Consider the following 12334-nt stretch of genomic DNA (forward strand, 5'->3'; position numbering starts at 1 on the left):
CGTTTTGTAAGAAAAATATCCATATTTAAAACTTTATAAATTCAAATAACTAGCTTCCAGCAGACGATCGTATTCAGAATGCGCAAATTCATTGACTTCAAATGAGTAATCCTCTGACGCAGGATGTAAGAGTATTGTAAGCTTAGATGCCTCTCACAGTTCAAACAAATAGGGCTGTGCAACAAATTTAAGCTCCTCTTCTCTTATATCGAAATCTTCCAAAATGATCGTTTTAGACATATAATCCATGACCAGTGATTTGTTTTGCTCTGTCCTCTGTGCCTTCACGTTTATCATTACGTTGTGCATCAGGTCAAAGTATACTCTCCCGCCGCAACTCGACTTGCACGTTCTGCGTACGGTCGTCTGCCGAAAGCTAGTTATTTGAATTTATAAAGTTTAAATATTGATATTTTTCTTACAAATACACATCACTTCTAATTACTTTTTTTTTTTTTTTTTTTTTTTTTTTTATGGATTACTTTTTTTTTGGTTGTTTATGGATTACTTTTTTTTTTTTTTATGGATGGATGCATTATTTTTGGCTTCAAAACACGGGCTCCCATTCACAACCATTATAAACCTTGGAGAACTAAGGATATTTTAAATATATCTCCAATTGTGTTCGTCTGAAAGAAGATAGTCATATACATCTAGGATGGCTTGAGGGTGAGTAAATCATTGCATATTTTTTTGTAAAATCCAAACAGTGACTTTTTTTTTGTTGTTTTTTTTTTTTTTTGGCCGGGCAGTGTATTTTGCAATAGAAATGCATGACAAAAAAATACAACATTTCAGTTAAAGAAAGATGACAAAATCTCGAAACCTATCAATATAGTAAATATGAATAGCTAACCTATGCATTATTTTATAATTTACTTTTTATTTGTTGTTACTGTCCTATTGAAATCTGAAATTTCAATAAAAAAAAAAACTGCCTTAGCAGTCACCACTAATAAAGTCGTTTGGCAAGGTGTTATTACACACACACACACACACACACACACACACACACACACACACACACACACACACACACACACACAAACACAAACACAAACACAAACAAAAACACAGACAAACACATTCAGATCCTATCTATCTAACCCTGAGCACATATTTTTACTGCATTGTTTCATTGGGGTAAAACATCTCTGTGCATACAGTAAATATTCATCCATATCTCTCACCTCAGAGAAAAGAACGGACAAGTCTGCTGTTTCTGGTGCCATACGTCTTCAGATCAGCGTCGAAATTAAGGGTGAAGAGAAAGTGGCCCCCTACCATGTCCAGTACACCTGTCTGCATGAGGTAGAGCAACGCAACCAGCTCACAAACACCACAGCATCTGCTTGACATGCATTTACATGTACAAATCTGTCATTATCAGTCACAGTTGATGTTAGTCTTTTGGGTTCTATAATAATTACCAATAATTTTATATATATATATTCTGTCTTGTAGAACCTCTTTCATCACATCACAGATGTCCTCGGTCAGGGTGTGGTGAAAATCCCAGAAGCCCGTGGTGATGACGCCTGGAAGGTTTACTTTGACGACGTGCCGCAAGAGATAGTGGATGAATTTGCAATGCGCTATGGGATTGAATCCATCTACCAAGCCATGACGTATGTATTAGTCCTCCTAATTCATACTTCTTTCCCCTAATCCACCTATTTTTATTTGCTATATTCATACTAATATTTAATTTATTTGTCTTTTACTCACAAAAGACAAATAAATCTCAGTCAAAATCTCTGTGGCAGTAGCTGGATCTTGGCTAGCAAGGGCAGTAAAGAAATGAACTCCTGAGTGCTGTTCGTGTCTGTGGTTGTTAATGGCATTAGTATGAGTCAGTCTCGATCAGGCGTCAGGAGTGTGAGGAGATGCTCATTAACTGAGCACATCGCTCAAATAAAGTACACGCAAGCAGCCATATTTCACACCGAATGGGCCACAAGGCCAGTTGGAGCAATGACAGATCCTTCTACCTAGCCAGTCAGCAGTGATTTAACTAGGGGCCTCTCAGACAGATGTTTTGTGGAGAGCCAATGCCACTGAGTGAGAGCCAAAAGTGTGGAGGTTGTCTCAGTTCAACATTTCATCTTGATGTATTTATTTCACCCAGTTGCTCTGTTCCAAACTCTTGAGTGTTGCCTACATAGACACCCTAACCATCATGGAATCTTATAAGCAGGGTTATTGTTGTTAACCTCAACTAATCATTACTTTTACATTATACTTATTTTATTTCAGCTAGTCATCAAAGCAACATATCTCATATATTAGTTAAGTTGAAGTACTAAAATAACTAAAAATAAATACACTAAAACTAAAACGAATAAGTGACTGATTTGTAAAGCTTAATTCATTTAATTGCATTTCTAATTACTCTTAGCTATGTATTTATTAGGTTTCTTTATAATTAACAAGTCTTTTTTTCACTGAGCTTGTTGCAGTGCATTCTGGGATTAAAAGAATAAATGTCTAAAATGTCTAAAGAGTTTTTTTGATGGCAGTATGAACTTGCTGCCAGTCTTTTTGGAACAACTTTGTGTCGACAGCGTACCTAGGCATAAAAATTCTGCCTACAGTAGTTTTGGAGTAGTGTGATTGTCATTCTTTGCACAAAGTGTATGCGTACATGTGAGAGGAAACTTGTTTATTCTCTGCATCTCCCCTGTCTTTGTGTTTACAGGCACTTTGCATGTCTCTCGTCTAAGTATATGTGTCCTGGTGTCCCTGCTGTGATGAGCACCCTGCTGGCCAACATCAACGCCTACTACGCCCACACCACTGCATCCACCAATGTCTCCGCTAGTGACAGATTTTCCGCATCCAACTTTGGGGTACGTTCAACTATCAAACAACATTCAGATTGTAAAGAACACATCTTCAATAATCCCAAGAGACTTCAATGGTTCTTTCCATATTTTATTAAATGGTGTGAGTTTACCCATAAGATGGAACCTAAGTTGACAGTTTAATGTATCAGCACTAAACCATTAAACATATTCAGGTCATCAACCAGGAAATTCAAAAGACAAAATCGAAAGACCATTTTGAAAATGGAGGTGTCTATTGTTGGCAGTCTTTCTTTATTTTGTATCGATAGACCAGCTAAGTAAAGCATCATGGGACACACAATTCAATATCACCGTTATGGATTGGAACACTTCAGCTAATTGCAAGTTGTAATTATAGCAACCCAGGCTCATTGGAAATATGTGGCTGTGGTGAAATTTCTGCAAAATGATCTTGCAATTCTTCCTGCACTTTCATGACACTTTCAAAGTGAAATGTCCAGTGAGTGCCACTTAAAGTGCGTTCAGTTTTATACAAAGCAGATGAACGTGAATCTGGCTAATTTTTATTATGTTGGTTGTTGTAGGTATTGCAGTAGTTCAGAAATTACTGTCCAGTGAGTGGCGCTAAAAGGTTACTGCTCTATTGCATTTGAAAATAACGTACCACCTACGCAAAATCCTAAACATATCCGATAGTGTTAATAGAAGCAAATGTGAGATAAAAACACATTTGTTGAAGCAACCATGTCATTTTAGCTTGCTTCTACAAGTCTTTGAGCTCTTTTATCATGACTCGTGTTTCACGGGAGTCGTACATAAGCAAGTGTAGTGCTGTATCAGGTGAGCTACAGAGCAAGTTTACTATATCAGAATAGCCAAACATATGCAGCTGGTTATGTGATGCAAACATCGAAATGTATTAGTTTACAAATGATGCACTATGATAAAAGTGTCTTAAGGTCATAACAGTAATCGATAATCTACTCTTGTGTGAAAAGAAATATGATTTGTTTGTGTTTTACTGCCTCTAGTGTTAATTTCAGCTGGAAACTGCAACTGTATGCACTGTATAGGTATATTTTTTGGAGTTTTGCAGAAATTTAGGTAAAGGCAAGTTTTTCCAATGAGCCTATGTTGAATTATAGTGCCAAGACAACAGTGTCAGTTGTTTAATGTTATTCTTAGTTTGCAGACAAAAATAAGGTTGCTAATGCCATATTCTCAGTATCACATAGAGGGTTAGTTGACTCAAAATCACCATTTACTCAAGCTCATGTTGTTCCATCTGTATGACAACAAAAAGTGGATGTCAGTTCATATTATAAATGTCCTAAAAGGACACAAAAGTACTGTATCATAAAGTATCATAATATGCCTCAATTAAATATTTCCGTGACAATGTCCTGGATGGCTGAAAATCTTTCTTCATTTTTCTCTTCTAACAGAAAGAAAGGTTTGTCAAGCTTTTGGATCAGCTGCACAATTCCCTGCGCATTGACCTCTCAATGTATCGAGTGAGTTTTGGTGGTTTTTCATTTGCAACCTATTTTTTATCTCATAAGATGCTGATTCTCAGTGTTTGTCTCTTCTGTTTCTCAGAACAACTTCCCTGCGAGCAGTAAGGAACGTTTACAGGACCTCAAATCTACAGTGGACCTCCTGACCAGCATCACCTTCTTCAGAATGAAGGTGAAGAATGGGGGGAAAAAAAAAAAAAAAAATAGAACCGGTTTTGATTCTTAAGCCTTTTGTCCTTTATATAATCTCTACCTCCTTACTCTGGACAGGTCCAGGAACTGCAAAGTCCCCCGAGAGCCAGTCAGGTTGTGCGAGATTGTGTCAAAGCCTGCCTCAACTCCACGTATGACTACATATTCAACAACTGTCAAGAGCTGTACAGTCGCCAATATCCTCAAATTGGAGATACTGTAAGACAGTCACTCCTATACCATCCACCATTTATGCATACTCTCAAGATTTAAAGCTGAAGTGTGCCATTTCTCTGCCACTAGTGTCACCAAACTGTGTTGCTGTTAAAATTGTATATATTTCCAGTTTTCATTTTAATTTTAGTTTAGATTTAGTAATTTTGTTGTTCTTTTGTCATTCTTTTCGTTTCTTGTTATCCATCCATCCATCCATCCATGTTTTTTTATGATCAAAACACCATATGTGTGCTTTGTTCATAAAATGATACAATTTAAATGATATAATTTTAACAATAATAATAATTTATTAATTCATTTATTATCTTACCATGTAAATGATTTTTGTTTTGTTTTTTGGCCAGCATAAGGACGAGTGCACCCCAGAAGATCAGGGCCCGAGCATCAAGAACTTAGACTTCTGGCCCAAACTCATCACTCTCATTGTGTCCATCACTGAGGAGGACCGAAACTCTTACACCCCTGTCCTAAACCAGTGAGTTTGCACACAAACCTGAATGTATACACACCTCATCTAACTCAATTGCTCTGCCATCATGTGACTCTTTGTTCTTGTTTCTCCACAGGTTTCCTCAGGAACTGAACGTTGGGAAGTTGAGTGCAGAGGTCATGTGGAATCAGTTCTCTCAAGATATGAAATACGCCATGGAAGGTCAGTAACAGTTCTGTCTATTGAATTGGTAAATCTGAGATACCAACTTCTTTCAACTTCAAACTTAAATCTTGTTGTTGACATTCAAATATTCTTGCTCCATAGAACATGAGAAACACCGACTATGTAAGAGTGCAGACTACATGAACCTGCACTTCAAGGTCAAATGGCTGTATAACGAATATGTGAAGGATCTACCAGCCTTCAAGGGAGTTGTGCCTGAATACCCCACGTGAGTGAGCTCTTCTTCATCACCTCAACTACCAAACACATTCAGAAGCAAAAGCGTTTTTTTGTTCACATTATGTCTTTTGTTTTCCAGGTGGTTCCAGCAGTTTGTGCTGCAGTGGCTGGATGAGAATGAGGATGTGTCCATGGAGTTCATGCATGGAGCCCTGGAGAGAGATAAAAAAGATGGAGTAAGATGTTTTTCAGCGTAATTTCCCTCTAATAGCTTGTTATGTTTCACACATTATCATCACAGAAGTGTTTCTTGGGCTTAATTGTCCTCTTGTGCCCACAAACCGGTCGTTTTGCCTTTCAAAACTGTTGAAGAGTTCAAAAGTTTTGCCATATGCAAGTTGCTCAGAACAATTTTGTTAATTTTAGGTGTTTTGTTCAAAAATGAGATTCTTGCTTGTTACAGGATCAGCTCACCCTTGTGTCTGCATAGTGAGGGATACATCATTCAAATTGTCCAGTAATCATTCTTTGCCCTTGACCTTTAAATTCAAGTGCATTTGCAGAATTTGGACACAAAAATGAATAGAAATGGCATTTAAATGATGTGCTTCTGTCTCCTCTACAGTTCCAGCAGACATCAGAACATGCTCTCTTCTCCTGTTCGGTGGTGGACGTCTTTACCCAGCTCAACCAGAGCTTTGAGATCATCAAAAAACTGGAGTGTCCCGACCCCAAAGTCATGGCCCTCTACAGCCGCCGTTTCGCCAAGGTGGACCAGCGTCCCTCCTAATCTGATTACAAATAGATTCATGTCAGAACAAATGCCGACTGTCAAGAGTATTATCTCGTTTCTAGAATTATCTGCAATTTCGGAGAGAATGGCCCCTTTTTAGCCAAAGGGCATCTTGGTGCAGAGCAGATGAAGAATATCAATGGAGCAAAACATTTGTCTAAAAGAATGAGATTCAGTTGTAATCAAATGAAAATGCTTAATGCGGCCCTTTCCATTAAGCTTCAGTCAGTCCCCAGACCAAGTCTCTGATAGAAATGCATAGTCCCCTTAAGAATGTTTATCAGACATGTGGAGAGTTTATTGGGCTGATGTCCAGCAGTTTCATGGTAGCAAGCACAGAGCACAGAGTGCTGAGATTGTCCCAGAGAGCTTCTACTAGATTTCATGAAATGTTAGCCTGCTTTTTCATTTGTTTGTTTGGTAATGCTATTACAGAGACATTTTGACTTTTGAAAAACGTTAAGCTCAGTTCTTATTCCTTTGTCTTCACAGACCATAGACAAAGTCCTCCTGCAGTACAGTGCCATTTTGAAAAAGAGCTTCCCGTCCTATTGTGATAAGGAGAAGATTGTAAGTTGTTCTCTTGGTAGTTAACATTGACATTTCTGTTAGTTTGCTGTCTTTTCTTATACATCTCTCTCCCTGCTCTTTCATTTGTGAAGGATTTTTGGATTATCCAAAAACAGGCGTTATCACATGGTCATAAACCATTTTTCATTTTATGAAAATATTAATGTATTTATTATTTATAAATATTTATTTAAATAAATCTTATTATATACTATTATATAATGCTTGTATCTTTTTATATAATAAAAATATAAATGAATATAATAAATACAGTACATACATCTTATACTTGTCTTATTACAAATTTGATTCCATATATTTATATTAATTACATTATATTACATTATATTAGTAATTTTAATACTTATTCAGGTGAAAAAGGTGAAAAAAATATTTATTTATCTTATTATACTTTATATTATATTAGTTACATTATGTTATGTTATAATTATTTAATACTTATGAATATTTTAGGTTAAATAAAAAATGTATTTATTTATTTTCCACATCCATGTTGATATAAAAATATTTAGTTTGCATCTGGTTGCTTGCATTTAACACATTAACTGAGTACAAACTAAAGTATATGTTTTTTGTCCTTTTTTCCCTAATAAATCTCTGTGTCTCTCTGTTTGTCCTCAGCCATGCGTCTTGATGAATAATGTCCAGCAGTTGCGTGTCCAGCTTGAGAAGATGTTTGAATCTATGGGTGCCAAACAGGTAGGAGAGCAGCAGAGAAAGGTGACCTTTTTAAAGCACAGGAGTCATTTGTCCTCTCCTCATTTGTCTGGGACATCAGAGGACATCAGGGACCTGTATTCTCTCAGCATGTTAACAGAACTCTTTCCCAGTTGTATCCGGATGGGCTTGATGCAGCGTTGTCGTGTTGTCTTTTATACAATTAGCATTTCGCTTGCAGGTTCATTTGGGAATTATATAAATAACAAAGTGCTAGTAAGGGGTTTCACAACTGCTTATTTTTTCTTTGATAATTTCTTTATACTTGGCTCGTATTGCATTCATTACCGTTTTGGCTGATGTTAAAGCAGCATTTGTGTCTTTCCTCATCAGGTTGCCACAGAGGAAGCCAGGGTATGACTAGACCTCTCTAGAATTTATAAAAAATTAATCTCTTTAGTTGGTAGGAAAAGTAGAGTAGTGTTTTAGCTGTTGTGAATGATTGTCAATCTGACGGTTTGAATTTTCTCATAGTCAACATGATAGCAGACTCTAGAAATATATAGCATATGTGATTAAATATTTTTTTTAAATAAAGTTGGATGCAGTAGTGGCCCCCGAGGAGGAGGAGGAGGAGAAGGAGGTGGGTACACAGAAATGTTGTGTCCCAAAATACACATGTATATGCGTGTTCCTAAAGGTATTTCGCTTTGATCTGTTATTAATCAGGTTATTGAAGAAAATGCGGAAGATGGCGAGGTGGGTACAAGTAGGCTAGATGTAATTGTGCCAGACATTAATAAATAATTTCAGTCCTGCTACTCCCCCAAGCTCCATTCTAGTGAAACCGATTATATAGAATTAAAATTAGAAAAGATTTTTATTTAGATTTTTAAGTAGTTTTGAAAGTAGAGTAGTTGCTTGTGTTTTATATGGAATGTTTGCTTGATTAGAACCCTGATGTCAGTTCTGTTGGATCAGATGACTTTGAACTTGTTTGGTTATATTCATTTGGGGAGGATGAGAGACTAAGGTTTGTGTGTGTGTGTGTGTGTGTGTGTGTGTGTGTGTGTTGGGGGTGGGCTAAGCCCTATGTTATGGGAACCAAATGTCCCCACAAAGATAGTAATACCAGTAATTTTTGACCTTGTGTGGACTTTTTTTGGTCCCCATGAGTAAAACAGCTTATAAATCATACAGAATGACGTTTTTTGAAAATGTAAAAATGCAGAAGTTTTCTGTGGTGGGTAGGGTTAGGGGATAAAATATAAAGTTTGTACAGTATAAAAATCATTATATCTATAGAAAGTCCCCATAAAACATGGAAGCCCAACGTGTGTGTGTGTTGTGGCATTAGTTTGAGTCTGTCTCAGGCTGATTAGTTAAGGATTAGTAAAGTCTTGCATGTGTTTCTGTGCATGAGACAATGGCATCGAACTCTCCACATTGCTGACCTGTTTTCCTTTTACTTTATATAAGTTTGTTAGATTTGTTGTACGGCAGCACTAAGAAATCCCAGTCGGATTCAGATTGTTGTAGTTGACGAAATGTTGTCCTTTAGAACTTGTTGGATGGCTCCCCTTTTCTTTGTAAATGTTTTTTTATTTTCTAAAAACAATTTAGTGTCATTTATCATTTGTTGTTTTCAAAAACTAAATATAATTCTGTATATGCACTAAAAGAATAATTTTCTTAATTTTTTAAGTAAAAAAAAAATCTGAACACCCTTAACATATTAAAAAATACAAACTTTTTTCAGAGACCATGTCTTGATGTTAATTGTAAGTTTTAATAATGTATGTAGTTTTTATTTCTTATCCCATTAACAAGTTGTTTTAAATATAAATATCACTAGCTTTTGTCAGAATTGTGCTTAAAGGTGCCGTAGAACATGTTTTCAAAAGATGTAATATAAGTCTAAGGTGTCCCCTGAATGTGTCTGTGAAGTTTCAGCTCAAAATACCCCATAGATTTTTTTTTATTCATTTTTTTAACTGCCTATCTAGGGGCATCATTAACTATGCGCCGATTCAGGCTGCGTGGCCCTTTTAAATTCTTGTGCTCTCCGCCCCTGGAGCTCGCGCTTGCCTTAAACAGCATAAACAAAGTTCACACAGCTAATATAACCCTCAAAATGGATCTTTACAAAGTGTTCGTCATGCAGCATGTCTAATCACGTAAATATGGTATTTATTTGGATGTTTACATTTGATTCGATAGTATGTTTCGTGGCTAAAGCTAACATTACACACTGATGGAGAGATTTATAAAGAATGAAGTTGTGTTTATGAATTATACAGACTGCAAGTGTTTAATAATGAAAATAGCGACGGCTCTCTTGTCTCCATGAATACAGTAATAAACGATGGTAACTTTAACCAAAGTCCCTTTAAGACAAGTAATTTCACTCGGCGGCCATCTTTGAAACGCCTCTCGGGCATCCTGCAGCTCATATCTCTTTGAATGGGGAAACATCAGATTCTCCAAAACTGTTCGCCAACCTTACGATTAAATTTCATATTTGAAATCACCAATGAAATCTAACAACAACCGACTCAAAAATTTAGTTTCTAAATGCTCGAATCATGACAAAAAAACCTGTATTTTTTCAGGCTGGATCAAGCTAGTGCGCATGCGCAGACCTAAATGCGCGTCTCTTCGGAGGTGCGCGTCTGACTGTTTCTATAGAAACCGGTGATTCTAACGGCCGCTGAAGTGACGCGATGACTTTACCAGACGGCGATTGGCTCTTGGCTTTAGAAGGCGGGACTTATTCCGCCATATTGCGCGTTACACTTTCTCCCATTCAAAACAATACGAGTGACACGTCTTGTGTTATTCTATAGTCTTTGCTTTAACCACATTTAACAGTACATTAGCAACATGTTAATGAAACATTTAGAAAGACAATTTACAAATCACTAAAAATATCATGATATCGTGGATCATGTCAGTTATTATCGCTCCATCTGCCATTTTTTGCTATTGTTCTTGCTTACCTAGTCTGATGATTCAGCTGTGCACATCCAGACGTCCTGCCCTTGTGTAATGCCTTGAACATGAGCTGGCATATACAAATATTGGGGGCATACATATTAATGATCCTAACTGTTACGTAACAGTCGGTGTTATGTTGAGATTCGCCTGTTTTCCGGAGGTCTTTTAAACAAATGAGATTTATATAAGAAGGAGGAAACAACGGTGTTTGAGACTCACTGTATGTCATTTCCATGTACTGAACTCTTGTTATTTAACTATGCCAAGGTAAATTCAATTTTTAATTCTAGGGCACCTTTAAAAAAAAAACCTATTTGCAAGTGGGGTAAAAAAAATAAATAAATAATTTTCTTGTATATTTTCTGAATCAAGTTTTAATATCTTATGCCATTTTACTTATGAACTACATTTATTAGGTTTTTATAATGCATCTATGTTTTTACTGGAAAATAAGTTAAAATATTTAATTATTACAGTGAGAAGTTTGTGTTCTTAGCAGTTCTATATTGCGTAATAATTCTGCTCGGAGATATATTATTTACTTAGCAATAGAAAAGCAGTGTCCATCTTTCTTTCTTTCTTTCTTTCTTTCTTTCTTTGATAACAGAGCTTATAAGGTGGTTCTGAAGGGAACTTGTCCGATTTCCATGTTTCAGAATGTACGTACATCAGTCTCAGAAAAAGACCAAAATCAAATGTATCTCAGGTTTACTCTGCAGTGACATCTGCTGGCCAGATTTCCCCACAGCTCATTGCTTAGGAAGATGGTACATTACGAGAGGCTCGTATTTGTATGGGCGGCACGCATTAGCTTCAGTACTTTAGTTCTGACTGTATGATCTGGCTTCTGTTCCCAGCAGGAAGAGAGTGAGGATGAGGAGAACGAGTTACAGGAGGTTTGTTATTGGATCATGCGTGCTGGATTCATGGTTGTGTTTCATCCCTTATTGTCCTTTTAATCCAGCAATATCCCAAGTGCCCCATTCCAGCCCACAGACACGCTGCTGTCCCAGTGCCGGCATTCATCAGTCTGTTCTGATCAGACTGTGTCTGAACTGTGTGTGAACTCCCATCCGAGCCTCAGCCACACCGCCCCCCATGAAACCTTAAACAGTGGCTCACTGTGACCTTCATTTGTGTCTGTGTCTTATAGGGGAATTTATTACATTCTCTTCATACCTTCCACGAATCTCTAAAACGCTCCAAAATCATCTCAAACCGTCAACCTGAATGTACAGACTAAATTTCAAATGAATAAGGGGCAAATAAATAATAGCAGGCTTTATATAACAGCTTTTATGTAATGTACACTGCTGTTCAAAAGTTTGGGGTCAGTAAGAATTTATTTATTTATTTTTTTAAACAAATTAATACTTTTATTCAGAAAGGATGCATTAACTTGATCAAAAGTGAAAGAAAATACATTTATAATATTACAAAAAATCTATTTCAAATAAATGCTGTTCTTTTGAACTTTCTATTCAAAGAATCCTTAAAAAATGAAACACGTTTTTCACAAAAATATGAAGCAGCACAACATTGATAATAAACAAAAATGTTTCTTGAGCATCAAATCAGCATATATTAAAATGATTTCTGAAGGATCATGTGACACTGAAGACTGGAGTAATGATGCTGAAAATTCAGCTTTGACATCATAGAAATAAATAACATTTTACAATATATTAAAATAGAAAACAGTTATTTT

General features: G+C 36.4%; 1 protein-coding gene across 1 annotated transcript in view; it reads left to right on the plus strand.

Annotated features, from left to right (window-relative positions):
* Nucleotides 1-12334, plus strand: part of unc13bb (unc-13 homolog Bb (C. elegans)) — a 99246-nt gene that overhangs the window by 73963 nt on the left and 12949 nt on the right. Inside the window, exons 23-35 of the mRNA XM_048181499.1 lie at nucleotides 1196-1311; nucleotides 1465-1628; nucleotides 2699-2849; nucleotides 4253-4321; nucleotides 4407-4496; nucleotides 4595-4735; nucleotides 5098-5228; nucleotides 5320-5405; nucleotides 5511-5637; nucleotides 5728-5824; nucleotides 6214-6357; nucleotides 6874-6951; nucleotides 7594-7671. Of these exons, the coding sequence (XP_048037456.1) occupies nucleotides 1196-1311; nucleotides 1465-1628; nucleotides 2699-2849; nucleotides 4253-4321; nucleotides 4407-4496; nucleotides 4595-4735; nucleotides 5098-5228; nucleotides 5320-5405; nucleotides 5511-5637; nucleotides 5728-5824; nucleotides 6214-6357; nucleotides 6874-6951; nucleotides 7594-7671 (1472 nt within the window). The remainder of the gene's footprint in view (nucleotides 1-1195; nucleotides 1312-1464; nucleotides 1629-2698; nucleotides 2850-4252; nucleotides 4322-4406; nucleotides 4497-4594; nucleotides 4736-5097; nucleotides 5229-5319; nucleotides 5406-5510; nucleotides 5638-5727; nucleotides 5825-6213; nucleotides 6358-6873; nucleotides 6952-7593; nucleotides 7672-12334) is intronic.

Source organism: Megalobrama amblycephala, linkage group LG2 (genome assembly GCF_018812025.1).
Source record: "Megalobrama amblycephala isolate DHTTF-2021 linkage group LG2, ASM1881202v1, whole genome shotgun sequence".
In the NCBI taxonomy this organism is placed as follows: Eukaryota; Metazoa; Chordata; class Actinopteri; order Cypriniformes; family Xenocyprididae; genus Megalobrama; species Megalobrama amblycephala.